This window comes from Bolinopsis microptera, chromosome 9 (genome assembly GCF_026151205.1).
Source record: "Bolinopsis microptera isolate Bmic1 chromosome 9, MBARI_Bmic_1.0, whole genome shotgun sequence".
In the NCBI taxonomy this organism is placed as follows: Eukaryota; Metazoa; Ctenophora; class Tentaculata; order Lobata; family Bolinopsidae; genus Bolinopsis; species Bolinopsis microptera.
Genome location: NC_087080.1, coordinates 651,421 through 676,103, shown reverse-complemented (window position 1 = coordinate 676,103; position 24,683 = coordinate 651,421). Strand labels below are relative to the sequence as shown.

Genomic DNA, 24,683 nt, shown 5'->3' with positions numbered 1-24,683 from the left:
TTTTTAATTGATTGAACTTAATTGAAAGCCAGCCTAGAAACAGACAGATTAGTAAACAAAAACGATTAAATACTGCAACGTTCCCCTACTCGGCTACTCAAGGCTTCATATCTCGCTTCACCAGGCGTAACCAAAAATGTAGCTGAAATTTGGTAGAAACAGAACAGTGGGACACACTCGCACAGTGGGACACACTTGTGGGACACACTCGTGGGACACACTCGCACGGTGGGACACACTCGTGGGACACACTCGCACAGTGGGACACACTGGTGGGACACACTGGTGGGACACACTGGTGGGACACACTGGTGGGACACATTGGTGGGACACACTGGTAGGACACACTCGTGGGACACACTCGTGGGACACACTCGTGGGAAACACTTGTGGGACACACTTGCACGGTGGGACACACTTGTGGGACACACTCGCACTGCTTCCCCCTCATTACCTCTGTACGAGATACAGTGCAATACAGTATATTGTATGCTCTCATCAGCTGTCATCAGCTCTCTGCACAATATCACCTTCCTTTTCTACTCTACCTTAGTAACCATGGTTACTATATCACCTTCCTTTTCTCTCATATCTACTCTCCCATATATGTCGGCTTTTGGCTTGAAACGTTTAAATCTTAATAACTTTGATACGGTCCCTGCTAGCAGATGGAACAGAAGGAACTTGGTCAGTTGTTTAACTACTTTTTTAAACGTTTTAATGAACCGTTGTATTTTGTTTAATACCCCACAGTCCACAGTTCTTGTTGGTTTCTCAAGTTTTCGTCTCACTTTCCGTCTTGCAATAATTTACAGTACGCTGCTCCAATAGTTTTACAGGCTTACAGACGACAAAATAAACTTATAACTGAATACCGAAAATTTCGTTTGCTACTCTTTTCTTAAGAAAAATGTGTTCGCATGAGTTTACAATAAGGCACGGGAATTTATCCCAGGAATTTGTCTCCTGGGATAATTCCTGTGTTAATTATTAATCTCCTCAGCAAATTCAAGTGATTCCGGTGAACTATTAAATCTGGTTCAGTGAAAGTTATCTTTACCTGTATCCTGGTTCACCCTGATTCATGATAAATGCTCTGTCTTGATAGCATTACATAAAGTTTGTAGATTCAAATCGAATTGCTCCAAGTAATGTTCTTGGAGCAATTCGATTCTTTTATAGTCTGCGTCTCTTTTACACTTAAAAAAACAATACTTCCTTACAAATATTCTAAACGACTAAGCTTATATTAATAATGTTGTTTATCACTGTCTCGTATTTCCGTCTGGGTTAAAACTTGCTTTCAGTTCTTTTCTAATTATATCGATACCTTTGTAGTCTTAAATATGCATGATTTTCATGTTTCCAAATCTCGCTTTTTTTTCGCTTAATGTCGAAGCGTGATAAGACAAACAGGCAACAGGCAACGTTACGCCACTGGATAACTGCAACAATTTATTTATCGATAACACCTTTTTCCAGTGCTATGGCAAAGGAATTACCAACTAAGATAAAATGTGTTATGATAGGTGACAGTAACGTGGGAAAGACGACTATATTCCAGGTACAGTAACCATGGTAACGTTAGTAACCATGGTAACGTTAGTAACCATGGTAACGTTAGTAACCATGGTAACGTTAGTAACCATGGGTATACTATTCCAGGTACACGTCTATCAAACGTAGCTTCCTATTTCCCAAGAGAGTTGGCAAATTCCGCGAATTCTTATTATAATACGTCATGTGAATTCGTTATATTTTGGAACAAACTTACAATATTTGGACGTCAGTAGTATGTAATATGGTACCGCTGTACCACCTAAAAGTGAGGTACCAGTTTCGACAAGAGGGGGGGGGGGGAGAGAGAGAGTGTGTGTGTGTGTGTGTGTGTGTGTGTGCGGGTGTGTGTGTGTGTGTGTGTGTGTTTGTGTGTGCGCCTGTGTGTGTGTGTGTGTGTGTGTATATATACTGTTACTTTTATGGCATGCCTTATTTTTTTAGCTTGTTTTATTATTTACTTGAGTAAACAATTTAAAGTGCAACCGCTACACATACCTATGATTTTTTGTGTTTATTTTCTGTAGTTTACTAATATTTCTGTTTTTTTGTCATATTTTTCTCGCAACTTTTTAGCTATAGCATTTTTTATCTTTTTTTATCTTTTTTTTCGGGACAGTTACGACTAAAACCCAAATATGATTTTAGAATAAATTAAAAAGAATATTGAACAAAGTAAAATCGATACAATATATCACCACAAAATAAGCATTATTCAAGTCTAGCATGCAATATAGTTAATCAAAATTTCGTTTACTCACAATTTTCCAATAACTATCGCAAATAAGTGTCAATTACTCTAAATAAAGTTTAGTAGGTAAAAATTGATCCTATTCTCATTAACATTCTTAATAAAAACAACATTCATTTAATACTTACAGTTACAAATTTTTGTGTCCATAACTCAAAGTACTAATACCATCGTCTAAAATGAATTTTTTATCGTCAAAACCAGAAAGTCCTCGTTTTTGTACTACAACGCTAAAAATCTTGTTTCCAAAAACGCGAATTGTTTGTGACTTTGTCATCGTTGTTGACTGAGTATCTAATACGTTTCTGTAATCTTCATGTCGGATCCGTCTTTGAGCAGCTTTAGCTATCCCTTTGGCTGTGACAGAATGTCCGATGAAACAAGATGAAGTGCATTCATGTTGTTCACTGCACCTGGTTACAAGCTTCTTTGTCATGACAGAGTACATTTTAGGCTTCAGAGCAATAACCTCACTAATTATTTCAGTCGGTTTCTCGTCTGAAAACTTCCCAGGCACTTTTTTGTTGGTGGGGTCATTGAATCTCGACAGTGGGGTATTCTCAACGTAACCTGATAGATCCATAAGTTCACGTATACTGTATAGATCTTCGTACCCATTCTCTGCAAACACACCATAAATGAAGCTGTCCGTGTCACTTAGGATGAGTTTTATTCTTTCACCATATTTCGGCTTTAGGACGTCATACCAGAACTCTCCCATGATATGTTTGGCATTTTCCAAAACGATAAATCCGCAAGCAATGGGTTTGTTTAGTACTAAGTTCCGCTTCACAGACTGTACAACAGTAGTTTGCTCATCCAGCATGTGAAATCCAATAAACTGCGGCTTAGAAGTGAGGCGCTTTGCAGATCTTTCATCTTTTACAATGTTAACATTAGTACGATTTCTCAGACTCTCGATAAACTTACCATAAATTGAATTGTTAGCAAGTTTAAAGAAGTCTTTTTCAAAATCGGACTTGGCATTTCGTCTTTTAACCGAGTTAAATTTAATGTATGGAGTGACAAAGTCTGTTTGATCCGCTGCCATAACTCGGTGAATCTTTTCAAGAATCAACCCTTTGCTCAAACATAATTGGAGTGTCTTGAGGGAGCATACAAAATGCTCCTTATCTTTTAAATCGGGAACCAGTTTACGAGAAGACTTGAATTTTTCGTTGTGCATCTCCAAAAACTTTTTATTGTAGGGTGATAACTGATGCTCATAAATCATTTTGCTTTCCACAGCAAGAGGGAAGTCATTGTGGTGATCGTGCAGATGTTTTGGATAATGTAGGTCAACTTCCAAAATATAGCAGGTGTCACCTTCGGGATCTAAATCACCAATATTCAACGATCTTATTTCATTCTTACTAAGCCAACGGAAATTCTTACAGGGAAGCTTGAATGACATAGACTTCCCATACAGATTATTCGCATCGACATAGTGAATGAAAGATGTTGGTTTACTGCAATCGTAGTCATCCAAATATGGGTTGTTAGCTTTGAATTGACGATGATTGACAGTGGTAACTCCGCCCCGGAGATTTTTCTCTATAAATGTATACATATCGATATCAGTCATGTACTCAATATTGACTTTTGTCATCTTTAGCATAGCATCCCATGAAAATCCTGGCAAACTCATGTAATGACAGCAGTCAAGGCCGTAGTAATCCAGGCAAAGTTTCCGAAAGTTTTCAAACACATCACATAATAGAAGAGCATCAGATTTTACGTACAGCTCCATGTAATCCAACAATGTTTGACAGTTCATGGTTTTGAAGACATTTTGAGCCCTTGAGTAGTCAGAGTCAGAGATATCCTCATCTCTAAGTTTACTGTAAAATGCCTGCTTTGGAGGAAGATTCTTCTCGGAGAAAACTGAGTAAGATGATGCATAGTCATAAAAATACACACCCTTTTCTGACAAAAGCTCATAGTTTTCCGGGAACTCACGTTTTAGTCTCTTGAAGTTTTCAAGACCAGACTTTTTCATGTTAGCAGTTAACTTTTCCAACGAGGTGGAAAGAAAAGCAAAGCTGTCCAAGAAGGTAAATTTATCTGTAAACACTGCTTTAAACTTCTCTAGTGTCTCAGGAACCACATCTAACTTGTCGACCCTTTTTGTCAAATCCAGCAAGAAAAGGTTTAGATCGTATCCTTTTAAATTGTGTGCAAATGCTGGGACCCTTTTGCTTCTATTGAAGTAGTTGATATTGCAAGTATTGCACGCAGCACCTCTAAAGTTATTCTTTTTTTTGATATGGTCATGATCTCGAACTGGATAATTCGTTCTCGACTCCCAGTTCAGTCTTCTTTTGCAAATATGACAAATTTTAGCACTTTTAAACTTTATTTCATCTTCTGCTGTCATGTCTATTGGGTACTGATTCTTTTCATAGCACTTCATCATATCATCATGGATCTTAGTTAGCTGTGAGATAAACTCTTCAGTCACTTTATTAGGATCTTCATCGCTGAAAGTGATAACTTTGGAGTCATATTCTGAAAACTCTGACACAGTAACAATACAAAAGCTACAGGGCACATGCTTTTGATACTTTTCCGTATAGCTAGAAGAGCCTTTTTTGCTGCAAGAACTGTAAGGTACTGTCAAACATTCAAAGTCAAAGTACACAGTAAATAGTTTCTTGTCTTGCTTGTGCAATGCCTTGAATTCAATGACTCCTGGGTCGGGCATCTTTACTAACTGATTGATCCCTTGCTTGCAGTTCTGGTAGTGTTTGTCATGGTTCTGCAGAGATACAAATCCATGCATACATTTTCGACAGTAAAACATCGTGTTATGATGTCTAGAACGATGTCGCATGAATGCATTTAAGTTTTTTATCAGTAGGTAATGGGCACACCCATCATTTTCCAGATAAAGTAGATCAATTTGCGTTCCGACACCACTGCCATGTTTTAGAGGCAAGACTTCTTCACTGTCAACGCACCACTGGAAGACAGAAATTGACAACTTGTTTAACTTCTCAACTTTTGATATATCTTTTATTCTGACTGGAAATTGGACAGAGGCCATATCTATCTTACTGGCGTAAGGTAGATATTTTGTATGTCTATCTGGGTGTTGACCGTTAACTGGATATATCTTTGCCAAAATGCAATAAAGGAAGCATTTGTTGTCGGGGGATGCTATGTTTAGGATAGATCTCATTTTCTTTAGCTTCTTTGGAAGAGACACTTTTCCGGATGCAAAGAGTGGTGAGTACTTTGCTATCTCAACATGAGCACATAGTAACTCATCGAATATCCAGCCACTTCCACACCGTTGATAAGTTTCAATTCCGTGTCTAATGTAGCTTTTTGCACGCGATAGAAGATCTGCAATATTATCTGCAAGTAGCAAGGGTTCACATATGGATCTAAATACCTTCTCTGAGTAGTCCCGATCGTCGAGTACATGCTTTTGGAATGAAAGAGTGATAACTAGTTGCACTTTTATAGGATTCTTTTGTACAAATGGAGTTATCTTATTTCCAGCTGCAATGCACGAGTCTGACAGAATTTGATCGTAGTCTGAGCTTTTCTCTACATCAAGCTTATATGACCTGAAATATCCTGCAATTGATGTGCATTCTTCTTCGCTATTTAGATGTTCATGAACACCAGAGTGACGATTGCACAAGGATTCGTCAATATCAGAGCTACACAAAAGCTCATGTCTCGCCAACTTGTCAGAGCGAAAAAACTTCTTGCAATTCCTGCAGGGCTTCTCAGGATTATGAGTCGGGATATGCCGTTTCAGGTTGTCAGATCTCATTCTCTTTGAGCAGATAGGACATTCCAAAATTGGGTTTTTGTTGCGATTTTTATCAGCTGTCCTTGCCCCAGGTCCCCTTTTCATGATTTCTTTTCCGTAGCACAAAGATGTGTTGCAGAGCACAAAAAATCAAACGTTACTGAAACAGCAGTTTGAGAAATGAGCTATAAGTCCACTGGTTCTCCTTTTAAAGCCGTTTTCAGAGAAACACAAAATTTGGTGCTTTCCTGTAAAACTTGATGTGTGTCTTTAACTTGTAGCAGAGCACAAAAAATCAAACGTAACTGAAACAGCAGTTTGAGAAATGAGCTTTAAGTCCACTGGTTCTCCTTTTATAGCCGTTTTCAGAGGAAACACAAAATTTGATGCTTTCCTGTAAAACTTGATGTGTGTCTTGAACTTGTAGCAGAGCACAAAAAATCAAACGTAACTGAAAAAGTAGTTTGAGAAATGAGCTATAAGTCCACTGGTTCTCCTTTTATAGGCAAATGAACATGTTGTAGTGCAAGCAAAAACACGAGTTGGACACAACTGTAACGCTATCATAAAGTAGACAATAGTGATGGTTTATATCGATATTAAACGCATTATAATATCAAAATTCGTTATTTTTCTTTACCTAATGGGCGTCTCTTTTCAAATCAGTAGTTTTAGGTAGTCGGATAACTAGATTTTTCAAGTACTTGAGTTATTTTCCTGCTACTTTTGATCATTCAAAAAGATAAAATTTAAGAAAAAGCTGCCCGGACGAGCTCAGTGTACATGCTTTGTTAGTTATTACAGCGTGGTTACTATGTTCATATATATTGGAACAGTGCATATAATCGAAAGTATGCATCCAGACATGTGTATGTGTTCGACCAGAGTTCGTTTCAAAGTCTACAGCTCTCACATAACTCAGTTTAGTGGGCATTCCCACAATTATTTGAGATGGAAATGAGTGGAGAGAATGCTCTCCTGATTCCGTATTTTCTCGGGAGCCAACCCCGAACAGTGATATAGCTGACTCATGGTACTGGAGATAGGCTAAGATCTCTCTAACCGAACCGTCAGCATCAGCCATATCACAGAAATTTTTGTGTGTTTTTGAGTTTTGTAAGAGCTGCAGACCCTGGATTCGAACCTGGGACCTTCAGATATTTTTATTCATTTCAAGCTTTCAAGGTGGGAAATTAGTGCTCTGAGCTAATTCCAGGCCATCCCAGTTAGAATTCATGTGTACTTATAGACTGAAATAACGATACAATGAGCAATGTTTGTCTAATGACTGGCCCTCAGCAAGGCTCGAACACTCTACCTCGAGGCTAATTAGTAGAGTGATCACAGCTGCACGCCACGGGAGGGCCGTATGAACTAAATAACATTGCTTTATATACGTCATGTATAGCTTCCATCTTTGTGAGGCACTACGTTTGTTGCATACAAATATATACAATAGTTATTGTCATAAGCTTTTAAGCACACCTGTTCATATTATATAAGGGAGTAAGTGCTGGGGGAGCATTGTGTACATCTAATTACAACATGTTTATATGTTGACTGATGGAAAAGCCCTTATTTGTAACACAGGAGTATCATGTGGGTGCTATGTTGTAACACACGTTTATCGTCAAAAAAATTATTTCGAGATGGCAATCAATTCTCAAAACCAAAGAGTTTTTTGATGTTGTCGTGAGCGTGTTAATTTTGTATGTGCTAGCTAAATTTAACTAGAGTGTACAGTTTAGGACAACACCTGGTTGATATGGTAACGTAATGAGAAAGCACTTTTCAGGACGGTTACTCAGTAGTACCAAGATTGTACCGTCATTGTAAAGTAAAGTTACGGCAACAGCTGTGTTTGTACTTGACAGATATTTACTTAATTTAAGAACCAAATAAAACTAAACCCACATGATACTCCTGTGTTACAAATAAGGGCTTTTCCATCAGTCAACATATAAACATGTTGTAATTAGATGTACACAATGCTCCCCCAGCACTTACTCCCTTATATAATATGAACAGGTGTGCTTAAAAGCTTATGACAATAACTATTGTATATATTTGTATGCAACAAACGTAGTGCCTCACAAAGATGGAAGCTATACATGACGTATATAAAGCAATGTTATTTAGTTCATACGGCCCTCCCGTGGCGTGCAGCTGTGATCACTCTACTAATTAGCCTCGAGGTAGAGTGTTCGAGCCTTGCTGAGGGCCAGTCATTAGACAAACATTGCTCATTGTATCGTTATTTCAGTCTATAAGTACACATGAATTCTAACTGGGATGGCCTGGAATTAGCTCAGAGCACTAATTTCCCACCTTGAAAGCTTGAAATGAATAAAAATATCTGAAGGTCCCAGGTTCGAATCCAGGGTCTGCAGCTCTTACAAAACTCAAAAACACACAAAAATTTCTGTGATATGGCTGATGCTGACGGTTCGGTTAGAGAGATCTTAGCCTATCTCCAGTACCATGAGTCAGCTATATCACTGTTCGGGGTTGGCTCCCGAGAAAATACGGAATCAGGAGAGCATTCTCTCCACTCATTTCCATCTCAAATAATTGTGGGAATGCCCACTAAACTGAGTTATGTGAGAGCTGTAGACTTTGAAACGAACTCTGGTCGAACACATACACATGTCTGGATGCATACTTTCGATTATATGCACTGTTCCAATATATATGAACATAGTAACCACGCTGTAATAACTAACAAAGCATGTACACTGAGCTCGTCCGGGCAGCTTTTTCTTAAATTTTATCTTTTTGAATGATCAAAAGTAGCAGGAAAATAACTCAAGTACTTGAAAAATCTAGTTATCCGACTACCTAAAACTACTGATTTGAAAAGAGACGCCCATTAGGTAAAGAAAAATAACGAATTTTGATATTATAATGCGTTTAATATCGATATAAACCATCACTATTGTCTACTTTATGATAGCGTTACAGTTGTGTCCAACTCGTGTTTTTGCTTGCACTACAACATGTTCATTTGCCTATAAAAGGAGAACCAGTGGACTTATAGCTCATTTCTCAAACTACTTTTTCAGTTACGTTTGATTTTTTGTGCTCTGCTACAAGTTCAAGACACACATCAAGTTTTACAGGAAAGCATCAAATTTTGTGTTTCCTCTGAAAACGGCTATAAAAGGAGAACCAGTGGACTTAAAGCTCATTTCTCAAACTGCTGTTTCAGTTACGTTTGATTTTTTGTGCTCTGCTACAAGTTAAAGACACACATCAAGTTTTACAGGAAAGCACCAAATTTTGTGTTTCTCTGAAAACGGCTTTAAAAGGAGAACCAGTGGACTTATAGCTCATTTCTCAAACTGCTGTTTCAGTAACGTTTGATTTTTTGTGCTCTGCAACACATCTTTGTGCTACGGAAAAGAAATCATGAAAAGGGGACCTGGGGCAAGGACAGCTGATAAAAATCGCAACAAAAACCCAATTTTGGAATGTCCTATCTGCTCAAAGAGAATGAGATCTGACAACCTGAAACGGCATATCCCGACTCATAATCCTGAGAAGCCCTGCAGGAATTGCAAGAAGTTTTTTCGCTCTGACAAGTTGGCGAGACATGAGCTTTTGTGTAGCTCTGATATTGACGAATCCTTGTGCAATCGTCACTCTGGTGTTCATGAACATCTAAATAGCGAAGAAGAATGCACATCAATTGCAGGATATTTCAGGTCATATAAGCTTGATGTAGAGAAAAGCTCAGACTACGATCAAATTCTGTCAGACTCGTGCATTGCAGCTGGAAATAAGATAACTCCATTTGTACAAAAGAATCCTATAAAAGTGCAACTAGTTATCACTCTTTCATTCCAAAAGCATGTACTCGACGATCGGGACTACTCAGAGAAGGTATTTAGATCCATATGTGAACCCTTGCTACTTGCAGATAATATTGCAGATCTTCTATCGCGTGCAAAAAGCTACATTAGACACGGAATTGAAACTTATCAACGGTGTGGAAGTGGCTGGATATTCGATGAGTTACTATGTGCTCATGTTGAGATAGCAAAGTACTCACCACTCTTTGCATCCGGAAAAGTGTCTCTTCCAAAGAAGCTAAAGAAAATGAGATCTATCCTAAACATAGCATCCCCCGACAACAAATGCTTCCTTTATTGCATTTTGGCAAAGATATATCCAGTTAACGGTCAACACCCAGATAGACATACAAAATATCTACCTTACGCCAGTAAGATAGATATGGCCTCTGTCCAATTTCCAGTCAGAATAAAAGATATATCAAAAGTTGAGAAGTTAAACAAGTTGTCAATTTCTGTCTTCCAGTGGTGCGTTGACAGTGAAGAAGTCTTGCCTCTAAAACATGGCAGTGGTGTCGGAACGCAAATTGATCTACTTTATCTGGAAAATGATGGGTGTGCCCATTACCTACTGATAAAAAACTTAAATGCATTCATGCGACATCGTTCTAGACATCATAACACGATGTTTTACTGTCGAAAATGTATGCATGGATTTGTATCTCTGCAGAACCATGACAAACACTACCAGAACTGCAAGCAAGGGATCAATCAGTTAGTAAAGATGCCCGACCCAGGAGTCATTGAATTCAAGGCATTGCACAAGCAAGACAAGAAACTATTTACTGTGTACTTTGACTTTGAATGTTTGACAGTACCTTACAGTTCTTGCAGCAAAAAAGGCTCTTCTAGCTATACGGAAAAGTATCAAAAGCATGTGCCCTGTAGCTTTTGTATTGTTACTGTGTCAGAGTTTTCAGAATATGACTCCAAAGTTATCACTTTCAGCGATGAAGATCCTAATAAAGTGACTGAAGAGTTTATCTCACAGCTAACTAAGATCCATGATGATATGATGAAGTGCTATGAAAAGAATCAGTACCCAATAGACATGACAGCAGAAGATGAAATAAAGTTTAAAAGTGCTAAAATTTGTCATATTTGCAAAAGAAGACTGAACTGGGAGTCGAGAACGAATTATCCAGTTCGAGATCATGACCATATCAAAAAAAAGAATAACTTTAGAGGTGCTGCGTGCAATACTTGCAATATCAACTACTTCAATAGAAGCAAAAGGGTCCCAGCATTTGCACACAATTTAAAAGGATACGATCTAAACCTTTTCTTGCTGGATTTGACAAAAAGGGTCGACAAGTTAGATGTGGTTCCTGAGACACTAGAGAAGTTTAAAGCAGTGTTTACAGATAAATTTACCTTCTTGGACAGCTTTGCTTTTCTTTCCACCTCGTTGGAAAAGTTAACTGCTAACATGAAAAAGTCTGGTCTTGAAAACTTCAAGAGACTAAAACGTGAGTTCCCGGAAAACTATGAGCTTTTGTCAGAAAAGGGTGTGTATTTTTATGACTATGCATCATCTTACTCAGTTTTCTCCGAGAAGAATCTTCCTCCAAAGCAGGCATTTTACAGTAAACTTAGAGATGAGGATATCTCTGACTCTGACTACTCAAGGGCTCAAAATGTCTTCAAAACCATGAACTGTCAAACATTGTTGGATTACATGGAGCTGTACGTAAAATCTGATGCTCTTCTATTATGTGATGTGTTTGAAAACTTTCGGAAACTTTGCCTGGATTACTACGGCCTTGACTGCTGTCATTACATGAGTTTGCCAGGATTTTCATGGGATGCTATGCTAAAGATGACAAAAGTCAATATTGAGTACATGACTGATATCGATATGTATACATTTATAGAGAAAAATCTCCGGGGCGGAGTTACCACTGTCAATCATCGTCAATTCAAAGCTAACAACCCATATTTGGATGACTACGATTGCAGTAAACCAACATCTTTCATTCACTATGTCGATGCGAATAATCTGTATGGGAAGTCTATGTCATTCAAGCTTCCCTGTAAGAATTTCCGTTGGCTTAGTAAGAATGAAATAAGATCGTTGAATATTGGTGATTTAGATCCCGAAGGTGACACCTGCTATATTTTTGAAGTTGACCTACATTATCCAAAACATCTGCACGATCACCACAATGACTTCCCTCTTGCTGTGGAAAGCAAAATGATTTATGAGCATCAGTTATCACCCTACAATAAAAAGTTTTTGGAGATGCACAACGAAAAATTCAAGTCTTCTCGTAAACTGGTTCCCGATTTAAAAGATAAGGAGCATTTTGTATGCTCCCTCAAGACACTCCAATTATGTTTGAGCAAAGGGTTGATTCTTGAAAAGATTCACCGAGTTATGGCAGCGGATCAAACAGACTTTGTCACTCCATACATTAAATTTAACTCGGTTAAAAGACGAAATGCCAAGTCCGATTTTGAAAAAGACTTCTTTAAACTTGCTAACAATTCAATTTATGGTAAGTTTATCGAGAGTTTGAGAAATCGTACTAATGTTAACATTGTAAAAGATGAAAGATCTGCAAAGCGTCTCACTTCTAAGCCGCAGTTTATTGGATTTCACATGCTGGATGAGCAAACTACTGTTGTACAGTCTGTGAAGCGGAACTTAGTACTAAACAAACCCATTGCTTGCGGATTTATCGTTTTGGAAAATGCCAAACATATCATGGGAGAGTTCTGGTATGACGTCCTAAAGCCGAAATATGGTGAAAGAATAAAACTCATCCTAAGTGACACGGACAGCTTCATTTATGGTGTGTTTGCAGAGAATGGGTACGAAGATCTATACAGTATACGTGAACTTATGGATCTATCAGGTTACGTTGAGAATACCCCACTGTCGAGATTCAATGACCCCACCAACAAAAAAGTGCCTGGGAAGTTTTCAGACGAGAAACCGACTGAAATAATTAGTGAGGTTATTGCTCTGAAGCCTAAAATGTACTCTGTCATGACAAAGAAGCTTGTAACCAGGTGCAGTGAACAACATGAATGCACTTCATCTTGTTTCATCGGACATTCTGTCACAGCCAAAGGGATAGCTAAAGCTGCTCAAAGACGGATCCGACATGAAGATTACAGAAACGTATTAGATACTCAGTCAACAACGATGACAAAGTCACAAACAATTCGCGTTTTTGGAAACAAGATTTTTAGCGTTGTAGTACAAAAACGAGGACTTTCTGGTTTTGACGATAAAAAATTCATTTTAGACGATGGTATTAGTACTTTGAGTTATGGACACAAAAATTTGTAACTGTAAGTATTAAATGAATGTTGTTTTTATTAAGAATGTTAATGAGAATAGGATCAATTTTTACCTACTAAACTTTATTTAGAGTAATTGACACTTATTTGCGATAGTTATTGGAAAATTGTGAGTAAACGAAATTTTGATTAACTATATTGCATGCTAGACTTGAATAATGCTTATTTTGTGGTGATATATTGTATCGATTTTACTTTGTTCAATATTCTTTTTAATTTATTCTAAAATCATATTTGGGTTTTAGTCGTAACTGTCCCGAAAAAAAAGATAAAAAATGCTATAGCTAAAAAGTTGCGAGAAAAATATGACAAAAAAACAGAAATATTAGTAAACTACAGAAAATAAACACAAAAAATCATAGGTATGTGTAGCGGTTGCACTTTAAATTGTTTACTCAAGTAAATAATAAAACAAGCTAAATAATAAGGCATGCCATAAAAGTAACAGTATATATACACACACACACACACACACACAGGCGCACACACAAACACACACACACACACACACACACACACACACACACACACACACTCTCTCTCTCCCCCCCCCCCCTCTTGTCGAAACTGGTACCTCACTTTTAGGTGGTACAGCGGTACCATATTACATACTACTGACGTCAATGAGCATGATTCGGCAACAAATACTGACGGTTGTTTTAAATACACATTGTTAAGCTTATGTGAAGAAGAACGCACCCCCCCCCCCCCCCTACCTTCTTAGATCCATCATTAGGTTCACAAATACTAAGTTACCTATTATTCGTCTGAAACACAACCCATTTATATTTCCTTCGCTGTGCAACATAAATTACCTCATTTTACAAGACGTTAGACATTATAAATTCTCGGCTTTTTTCACACAAATAAGTTCTCAGCTCGCATAATATGCACATTATATGTACAGTGTATCACTGGTAGCATACTGGTAGCATACTGGTAGTGTAACTGTATATTATCTCTAGGCGTGCCTCCTGAACTCGGAGCAAGAGGCCGGGGGAGACGTTTGTGACAGTGGAGTGGCCGAGCTTACAGGTACTACATGTCAACATGTACCACGTGCTGTGTCACGTGTTATGTCACGTGTTATGTCACGTGTTATTCACGTGTTATTCACGTGTTATGACACGTGTTGTGTCACGTGTTATTACGTAATGTGAAGTAGTTCTGTGCTTTTATTCTACATAATATTGTTCATATTATGCGATTGTATAGTTTTTTACACATTTTTTGTTGACGATAATTTGTTGGTGCTGTGATTATTAATTGTGATTCGAGCATTTTGAAATTACCAAAACGGTAGTCACATCATTTCATCTTTCGAACTAGAATAAATATTTTTAAATCAGCAAATCTGAACCATCAGCAGAGTGCGAAAAAGGTTGTTATCAAAATGATTTTCAAGATTTTTGTGGGTTTGATCCTAAAATAATCCGTCCATCAAAGGGAACGGTCTGTTATCAGCTGTAACCATGGTAAAGTTAGTAACCATGGTAACGTTACTACAGGAAACTAAATCCATTTCTCGCTCAGTGGATAATGTTCCGTACGAAATAACACTGTACGATACAAGTGGTAGAGAATCAGATATACCCTTAATCTCCTCCCTTACCTTTCCCAGAACAAGTAAGTGGAATGTCACAACACCATCATCCTTGATTCCACCGGCATCCTCCCACAGGACTGCCATACCCCAGAGGTAGGCATCCATATGCTATCCTCTCGTGGGCCAACCAGGCCCAGCCTCTCTTGAAAAAAGAAGAAGAAAAAATGGAATGTTCGAGAAGTTTCTCAAATATTTTGTTTTTTTTTGGGTATGGTAATTACATTTTAGAAGTCTCAAACCTCACAATGTTAAAGAGTTCATTGAATTTGTGAATTTTAAAAACAGGTAACCCCGGCCCTATGACCTATACTATACTATCTGGACACAATTTGATCAGTCAATAAACCCTTTTAACAATAAATTGATTTCCCCCATTTTCTACGTTAAAACTCGCAATTACCCTGGAACTTCCACTACATAACTCACATCCCAGACATTACATATTGTTAATTGAGTAATACCCACTGAAATTCTATACTTCGAGGGACTCTCTGTGCAGTTGAAAAATGACACCGAATGCATGAAATGGTGGAGGATAGGATTACAGTCCAACCATATGTTGGATTTAATATCACAACCTCGTGATTTCAAGAAATTGCACGCGACGTTGAGAGTGTATACATTTTAAAGATAACCACTAGTTACTAAACCCTAACCACTAATTTCAGATGTTTTTGTACTGTGTTACAGCGTTATAGGCCCTCGATCGCTGGATAACATCGAGAACGTTTGGTTAAAACAGGTAACTTTTAACGATTAAATTAATAATTAATTCATCAATTAATTTACAGATTAATGATCGCGAGATTGTTCACTAAAACGCTCTTGGATCAGTCTTATCACATTTAACATAATAACGACTGTTAAAATATCACTAAAACCATGTGTTAATAACACGTGTTCTCCACAGATAGCTAAACATAGGAAGAAAGCAGTGACTGTCCTCCTAGGGCTCAGAACAGACCAGCGAATAGACAAGACCCAGAACATAGTGACCTACTACCAAGCCAAGGACTTTGCTGAGAAACACAACCTCTCCGGCTTCACAGAGTGCTGTGCATTCGACTCAATCAGGTCTCTGCTTCTCTCAGCTTCTCTCAGCTGCTTTTGTTTTGTTTCTACTAATTATCAATGTTAACTTTGAGATGTTGTTTTGTCGCGATGAGAGTGCAGTAGTTAAGAATACTCTTACACTCTGGAGAATGAGATGATTTAGAAATTACATAGTTGCCAGTTAACACTGTCAGATTATTACATTTTGTCATACTTTATCACATTGTGACACAAATTGTGACACAAATTGTGACACACATTGTGACACACATTGTGACACACATTGTGACACACATTGTGACATTGCAATTTTTCAGAACGGAGATATTGAAGCAGTTCATTGTAAAGTGCCACACCGGAAAGGAGAAGAAAGAATGTTGTATACAATGAGAATATACAATGTATATACAATGTACAATGAGAATAACGACTACGATAATCTCTGTTCGCATTGATTAACCTCCACACTTCCAACCTTGGTAAAGCATTTCTAAGAGAATATAAAAACAGAAACTGCAACTTGTGGAACTATGATGAGTTTTTGATGAGCTATTCAGCGTTACCATGGTTACTAACGTTACCATGGTTACTAACGTTACCGTGCAACCTAATCACTACTCCCTATCTCAAGATGGACAGTAAATTGTTGTTTCATTCTTGTTTAGCTACGTTGGTGACTTCTTGTGATCGTGTATGATGTTTCCGTAAATTATAATACTAATTATAATACTAATAGACCGTGCTGTCTGTTTGATTTATCTTTGGTTGCGTTTTAAGTAACCCAGCGTTACCATGGTTACTAACGTTACCATGGTTAAGTAACCCAGACCATATTTTATTGTAACTCATTTGGAATTGTTAATCATTTGAAATTGTTACTCATTTGGCTGTTACGAATTGGATTGTAGCCCATTTGGTTGCCTTCATTAGGTTTCTATTCATTTGATTGTTACTCATTTGAAATTGTTACTCATTTGGCTGTTACGAATTGGATTGTAACCCATTTGGTAGCCTTCATTAGGTTTCTACTCATTTGATTGTTACTCATTTGATTGTTACTCATTTGATTGTTACTCATTTGATTGTTACTCATTTGATTGTTACTCATTTTCCGATATTTAAGTTCGGTATAGTAATCGGTTTGGTCTTTGTTAATCTTTTACATTGATTTATTCTTTAAAAACTATGTTAATTTCTTATATCAGCGTGTACCTTACTAACGTTACCATGGTTATTAACGTTACCATCAGGGTGTACCTTACTGATTGGCTCACACTGAAAGCTTAAAAACAATTTGTGGCATCTGAACAATTTGACACTAGGATCAAACTCACTAGCATAGCACTGCTAACCTCAATAGTCAATATAACGTTTAACATAATATAGTAATATTGCTAACCTCAATCTCTTGTTTAACATAATTATATAGTAATATTGCTAACCTCAATCTCTTGTTATAGTCAATATAACGTTTAACATAATATTGCTAACCTCAATCTCTTGTTTGCCGATCATTCCAAGGAAGTTCATGGTAGCCAAATTTAGACATTCCTTCCCGTTTATCGTTACGTATTTACCAACCTTACTGTAATATACATGTAATATAATATAACATGTAATATATAACATGTGATCAGTTATAAATAGTGCCAGCTTACTATGTTACGAGATATTGAGTCGTTTATTAATAATAATAATAAAGTGAAATTTAATAACACCGCTCTTAAGTCTTAAGATAAAACTTATACTCAGCAGTGTTTAAACTAGTCATCCCAGAAAATAACATGAATACTAAGTTAAGAAAAGTAACTTAAATGCTTGAAAAATGAAAATATATCGTCAATACTGAAGCCAAAAAATGGTATTTAAACATATTATGCAAAGATCAAACACCAGATATGATCAAAATAGTGATCGATAAAGTTTTTCAAGTTCATCTAGGGACAGTTTAAAAATGTACGTTTTTAGAAGAGCTTTAAAAGATTCCAGGGATTGACGATTGTATTAATGACTGTAAACCCGATTAAGAGTGGTCCGGTAATGATTAAATTGATTTTTATGTATATTTCAATTGGCTGACAATTTCAAGAAAACCGACAGTTTCTAACCGCGCCAATTACAAATCGGTGCGCAGTAACCATAGTAACGGTGCCCTATAATTCCCATCAAAACCGCAGTCCAAACCTCTCAATGATGGGAACAGGAACTTCCTTTTCAGCCGCTCCAACTGGTACTAATGGTTCTGGAGTCCACTCCGCAATCAGCTTCTGTAGTTATTTAGTTAGTTAATTAATTAGCTGCACTGTATGTTAATTAATTAGCTGCACTGTATGTTAATTAATTAGTTGAATAATCATCCTCTTTAGGTTGAATATTATGTCAGTTAAATACGATACAATTAATTATTCTCTGTATAGCAGGTAGATTATTTAGTTAGTGCAGTCTTTCAAGTACTGTTTAGGTTAAATATTAATTTAAAATATGTAGTGAAAATATATTCTAGTTGATTAATAATATCACGATACAATATGTCTCACAATGAAAGTTGGAGAATTAAAAAAAGAAGATGACATAACAAATTGCTGACCTCCATAGTTATAACACTACTAGTTACCATGGTTACACTACTAGTTACCATGGTTACATTTAAAAAAGAAGATAACAAATAGCTGACCTCCATTTCCTTCTCTGTGAGGGGTGTTTCGTCAGCAGGGGATCCCGTGCTCTTGCTCATCAGAATCTTGAGGATGAAGAGAACCAGTCCGATCTCAACTATCAAATGGTAGAATGGGATCTGGGGTGGTGGTATCATGTTCAATTTAAGTTTTACAGCATTATTCATTTTATGGTTAAGATCCACCGCAGTGTAAACAAAATATTGGCTATCTATTTACGGTGAATGAATTGATTTTACTGCTTCATATGATGATACTTCTTGTTGTATCACTTCGCAAATCTTATTCAAAAACAGTCCGTAATCATACTGGTGACCGGTCCCGGACCAGTCTCAATTTTTGGCAAAACACTAAATTTTCGTCCTAGTTACCATGGTTACATTACTAGTTACCATGGTTACATTACTAGTTACCAAAGCTTCCTACCTCATAGTATGAGTGGAACACGTCGCCCGCTTTGGCAGCCCAACTCTCCATCCTAGTGAGGTGTGATAGTTAAATATTTGTAAAATATGTTGAATATTTCCTCCAAATATGTGAATAGTTTGTCACTATTTGGTTAATGATTTAAAATTTTATGATGAAAATTTCTCGACGTAGTCAATATTATAGATAAATTTGAATGTATCATATTTTATACGTGGTAAAATAGTATTTTAGAGCTTTATAACACTATAACAAATACTTAGTTACAAAGTTAAGTAAAACTATTAAACAAAAAGCAAAAGATAAAAACAACTCAGTCTCTACATCTTAAAGTTAATTCTCAATCTGACACTACACAAAAACTTAATTCAAAACTTTCTGAAAATGATATTTAACAAACTTCGCTATTCAACTTTTTATAACATAATAGTAATATTACTGAAGAAAATCAAACTTAAAAATCTATAGTTTAATGTTTATGGAGATGTTCTGCTAACAGTAAATTTTGGACTGATAAATTCATAAGCTTGTAACATTGTGGATTTAAAAATACCGCTAGAGTTCCAACACAAAGTATTACAACCTTCTACAACACTAGAAAGAAAAAATAGCAAAAAACAAGCAACATCCCCAAAGTCTGACGGAATAAAACACATAAAAATATAAAAAGATTAACTGAAAATAATGCTCGAAAAGAAAACCAAATAGTTAGCATTTGGAACAGTCGACAACACGAGGGCTATAAACACGTGGTGTGGATACTGGGCTCTGATTGGTTGGTTTGTGTCACGTGGTGTGAATACAGTGCTCTGATTGGTGTCAAAAGAAAAACAAATGGTTAGCATTTGGAACAGTCGACAACACGAGGACTATTAACAGTTCTACTTGTCAGAGTGATACTCTCCTGCGGCGCCACTTGTTGTGAGATCAGGTGGTCTTTAGCTATCTTGTAGAATAGTTCTGTTACGTTGGTGTTGTTCTTACTGCTCGTTCTAAGGGAGGGTTTGTTATTGTTACTTTTGTTGGTGTTGTTCTTACTGCTCGTTCTAAGGGGGGGTTTGTTATTGTTACTTTTGTTGGTGTTGTTCTTACTGCTCGTTCTAAGGGAGGGTTTGTTATTGTTACTTTTGTTGGTGTTGTTCTTACTGCTCGTTCTAAGGGAGGGTTTGTTATTGTTACTTTTGTTGGTGTTGTTCTTACTGCTCGTTCTAAGGGAGGGTTTGTTATTGTTACTTTTGTTGGTGTTGTTCTTACTGCTCGTTCTAAGGGAGGGTTTGTTATTGTTACTTTTGTTGGTGTTGTTCTTACTGCTCGTTCTAAGGGAGGGTTTGTTATTGTTACTTTTGTTGGTGTTGTTCTTACTGCTCGTTCTAAGGGAGGGTTTGTTATTGTTACTTTTGTTGGTGTTGTTCTTACTGCTCGTTCTAAGGGAGGGTTTGTTATTGTTACTTTTGTTGGTGTTGTTCTTACTGCTCGTTCTAAAGGAGGGTTTGTTATTGTTACTTTTGTTGGTGTTGTTCTTACTGCTCGTTCTAAGGGAGGGTTTGTTATTGTTACTTTTGTTGGTGTTGTTCTTACTGCTCGTTCTAAGGGAGGGTTTGTTATTGTTACTTTTGTTGGTGTTGTTCTTACTGCTCGTTCTAAGGGAGGGTTTGTTATTGTTACTTTTGTTGGTGTTGTTCTTACTGCTCGTTCTAAGGGAGGGTTGTTATTGTTACTTTTGTTGGTGTTGTTCTTACTGCTCGTTCTAGGGGGGGTTTGTTATTGTTACTTTTGTTGGTGTTGTTCTTACTGCTCGTTCTAAGGGAGGGTTTGTTATTGTTACTTTTGTTGGTGTTGTTCTTACTGCTCGTTCTAAGGGAGGGTTTGTTATTGTTACTTTTAAACTACATATTATGGTATTTAAACAGTTAAATTTTCATGTGTTTATAAAGGCATAGTCACTTATGGACCTAACACATATTCAACTCCTGAAAGAGATATTTGTACATGATTTGTAGCTGACTAACCTGTATAACTAAACAAGTATCACACCTAACCTGACTAACCTGATATGTGAGCAGTCCTCTATGTAAGCATAATCAGACGCAACAGTATCTGTGATAACTTGATTTGGGAGGTCACCCTTTGTTCCTGAAGAATTAATAAATTCTGATTATCGTTATTTAAAATACTGGGGGGAAAAATCTAACCGGCAATCAATGATGGAAAAACCATGTACTGTGGGATGCATGCTAATTATGATGATGATCCTCAATATCAAAAATGTATTAATTAAGTTATGTAACCATAAAATGAACACAAAATTTATTTAGACTGTTACTAAGAGCAATACCCTCGTCTCCTATCATTACTTTTTAATAAAACACTCAACAGGGAAGTATAATATCATAAAATATATTCAAACCTGTGAGGTAGATAGTGCAATCTGGCTGATCCCTTTTCATGGTGACTATCTGATTGGAGTTAAAAACAGGCGTTAAAAATAGGTGTTTGGGGGGGGGGGGGGTACATCAGAGAGTAATATTCAAGCTGAAACTTTAGCAATAACAATGTTTCTAATTCTAAAATTGGTAAGTTTTATATCATGATATAATAGCAATAAGTAACAAGTTAGTCCTACCCATTGTTTGGCTTTTTCAAATGTAAGTCTGTCTGTGACGTCATAGCATATAATTGCAGCGTTTGAGTTTCTCGTGTACTGTTCTGATATAGACTCAAATTTCTCTGCACCAGCTGTATCCCAAATTCCCTTAAGATATATAAAGTTGAAGAAGATCGGTTAATATACAAAAGCAGGGTGAACCATATTGAAGTAGATCAGGGGAAGTAAAGACAGCTAGGGTCTGTTTAATCGTTCCAAAGTCATATCACTGATAGAAATTCAACTAAATTAACGGCGCAGTATAGTGTCTCTGCACTGAAATTGGAGGCCTGATTTCAGGCATAAGAAACTGGCAGGGTAATACTAAGTTTGGTAAGTTTTACTAAAACTTACCAACGTCACAGTTTTTCCTTCAACATTGAATCTTTTGGCACAAAATGCAGCTCCGATCGTGTTCTCGTACTCCCCTCGGAAGGCACCTGTAAATCACTTTGTTTGATCTTTCTTTTTCTTTTTTAAAGTTGGTATAGTAAAATTACCCCATCGATGCCCATGCCCAGTTGACCAAAATTGAGGAATAAATGAGCCAGAATAATCATTTACCAGGGCAATTCCACCGTGACGGACACCACGATTTTGCTGTTTTTTAAAGTTCAAACGAATGTTGTACTCGAGATGTTGTTTATTTATCAGCTCCAACTGTTTATTAGTCCACATTTAACCTTTCTACAGGTTGTGTGAAAATTTCAGACCCCTACCATTATTACTTTCTGAGATAGCACCCCTGTGACGGACGTGACGTAAATATGACACTTTTTTTGGGTACGTCTACTCAGATGGTACCCAAATTTATCTCAAAAAGTTATCTATTGTATCTAATTTGGAATTACAATGATAGAAGAAGGTTTAGGGATTTCTGAGATGCCATTTTCTTAGAGATTGCTCAATTTTTGTTTGCGTGGCGCCATTTTCAAATTGTGACAGACGTGACTGTGACGGACACACGTTTTTTTTCAATTTTTCCAAATCTTCCACTTGACACTTTTATCTTGTTCAGTGACATCTACTCTGTATTCATGCCAATTTTTAGGCCTCAAATACCCCCAAGAGGTTTGCAACAGCCAAAATCGTCCATTTTGGGCATACGCTAGGGTATCAGTCTAGGGGCATCAATTATTTCTCTACTTGAACAAATTTATAACTCTGGTAAAACATTCATCACTGTTCAACGCATCATACTGTTGAGACCATCTCCTAAAAGTTTCATTACTTTAGTGTTTAAAATGTGGAAGATATTGAATTTTTACTTCAAAAATATGCGAAAATAGGGTAAAGTCCATTTTTTGTGCCTTTTACCTCTGAAAAAGTTGTAAGCAAATAAAATGGCAAAAAATCAGTAAATTAAAAATTATTGAATTGCATATGATGTTATTTGATAGTCTAGTCAACATAGTCAACACAATCCAACCTTATTTAACTTCTATTTGTCTTGGTTTTAGTCAAAATAATGGAAATATGGATAAAAATGGCTAAAAGTGAGCCGTATGCCCATATATGGGCATATACAAAATTATACATAACTCGGTCATTTTCTGTCCAATTTTTGATTTGACGACATAGTTTTGTTGAGTACGACCTCAGCTTTAAGAAAAATGCCTTTAAAGTCTGTTTAAGGATTTTTTGGAGCATTTTCAAAAAAATGTGACGGACGCGACAAGTTGGGACCCCCCTTACAAAATTTGTTTCTTAAAAGATACAAGCCTGATAATTTCTACGGTACTCCCTTACCTTCAGAAGAGATAGGTTACAGTGGTTTTTTGAATATAAATAGCACTATGTGGCTCTGAAAAAACTTTTTTGCTTAATTTTGTGACGGACGTGACACCATCTTTGTGGAAATTTTTTAGAAAAAGTATTTGAGTAACGGTTTTGAAACTTTGCATAGCTCTCATTCTTATGCATATGCCTAAGTGTATGGAATTTCATAGAGAAATATTGCTGCATACCCAAACTATGGCCCTTTGAAAATTTGAACGATTTTTTTCATTTCCGAGTAGTGTTCCTTTGAATGAGAAAAATCAAAAGTTAACGCAATATGAAACAAAAAACTTTTGTTGACTTGTAAGGTTAAGAGTCTAATGAACATATTTTAACCAAAATTAGGTGCCTATCTTAACATTTTTCATTTTCACCAAGTGGAACCTTACCGTGGAATTGCCCACCATACAAATTTAATATGATAAATGGTGAGAAGTATTAATACCTTTGAAAATTCGATGAACAAGACAAGTTTTACCAATATTCTCCGAGCCAAGCAGTACTACTTTTGTATCAACTTTCATTTACCTTTCTGGAACATCCTAATGACAATATAAAAATTAGTTTTCTAGTACAAAACATCAATATTGATTTTTATAGCTAAACTCAATCATAAAATGTAGAGTTTGTACATACAATGGTTATTTGTCTAAAATTTCTTTATTTACTTAAATTTGAGTTTTTCTATACTGTTTCAACCATTTCAATAAAAATGCAGAACAAGAGTAGCACAGTGAGACTGCTGCAATAGCAAAGATTAGTTACATCAGAATGTATTGAACTATACTGAGTAAAAAGGCATGCCAAATTGGTAAAATAAGACATTTAACAAGCTTACAAAGCACATTATTTGTACGAATATTAACATAATATTACGATAAATACTGACTTAAATTAACAATTATTTTATACTTAAAGTTACATACATAAGAATTCAGATGAATTAGATTACAATATCATGTGCTACACAAGAAAAAACTTCAAAAATGCACTACATAAGGTAAAACTTCGGATATTTTAAATCTAAAAGATTCCATAAGAATTAGTTTAATCATAACTGAAAAAGTTTGATAAAATGTTATAAAATAATCAAAAATGTATCTGATTCTTCAACAACATCACATACACACTCAAAAGGTGATATGACTTAAAAATTGGGTGATTAAATCATTTTATCAACTAATCAAAAATGTCATTAAACATGAATTCGATTAATGAGATATCAGCAACACTGTACTTGATAATCAAACTCATGAAGAAATTAGG

At 36.5% G+C, this 24,683-nt stretch overlaps 2 protein-coding genes across 2 annotated transcripts in view; one reads left to right on the top strand and one right to left on the bottom strand.

Moving 5' to 3' along the window:
* LOC134821030 (serine palmitoyltransferase 1-like) overlaps nucleotides 1-24,683 on the bottom strand; it is a 56,548-nt gene that overhangs the window by 8,931 nt on the left and 22,934 nt on the right. Inside the window, exons 2-5 of the mRNA XM_063831696.1 lie at nucleotides 18,995-19,046; nucleotides 18,568-18,687; nucleotides 18,078-18,160; nucleotides 17,385-17,478 (exon numbers count right to left, since the gene is read on the bottom strand). Coding sequence (XP_063687766.1) covers nucleotides 17,385-17,478; nucleotides 18,078-18,160; nucleotides 18,568-18,687; nucleotides 18,995-19,045 — 348 coding nt within the window. The 5' untranslated portion in view covers nucleotide 19,046. The remainder of the gene's footprint in view (nucleotides 1-17,384; nucleotides 17,479-18,077; nucleotides 18,161-18,567; nucleotides 18,688-18,994; nucleotides 19,047-24,683) is intronic.
* Nucleotides 1,487-16,848, top strand: LOC134821303 (rho-related protein racA-like). The gene is made up of 6 exons (XM_063832026.1): nucleotides 1,487-1,564; nucleotides 14,200-14,269; nucleotides 14,768-14,860; nucleotides 15,509-15,582; nucleotides 15,751-15,914; nucleotides 16,211-16,848. Exons 1-6 carry the CDS (start codon nucleotides 1,487-1,489, stop codon nucleotides 16,281-16,283), a joined length of 552 nt encoding a protein of 183 aa, XP_063688096.1. The 3' UTR covers nucleotides 16,284-16,848.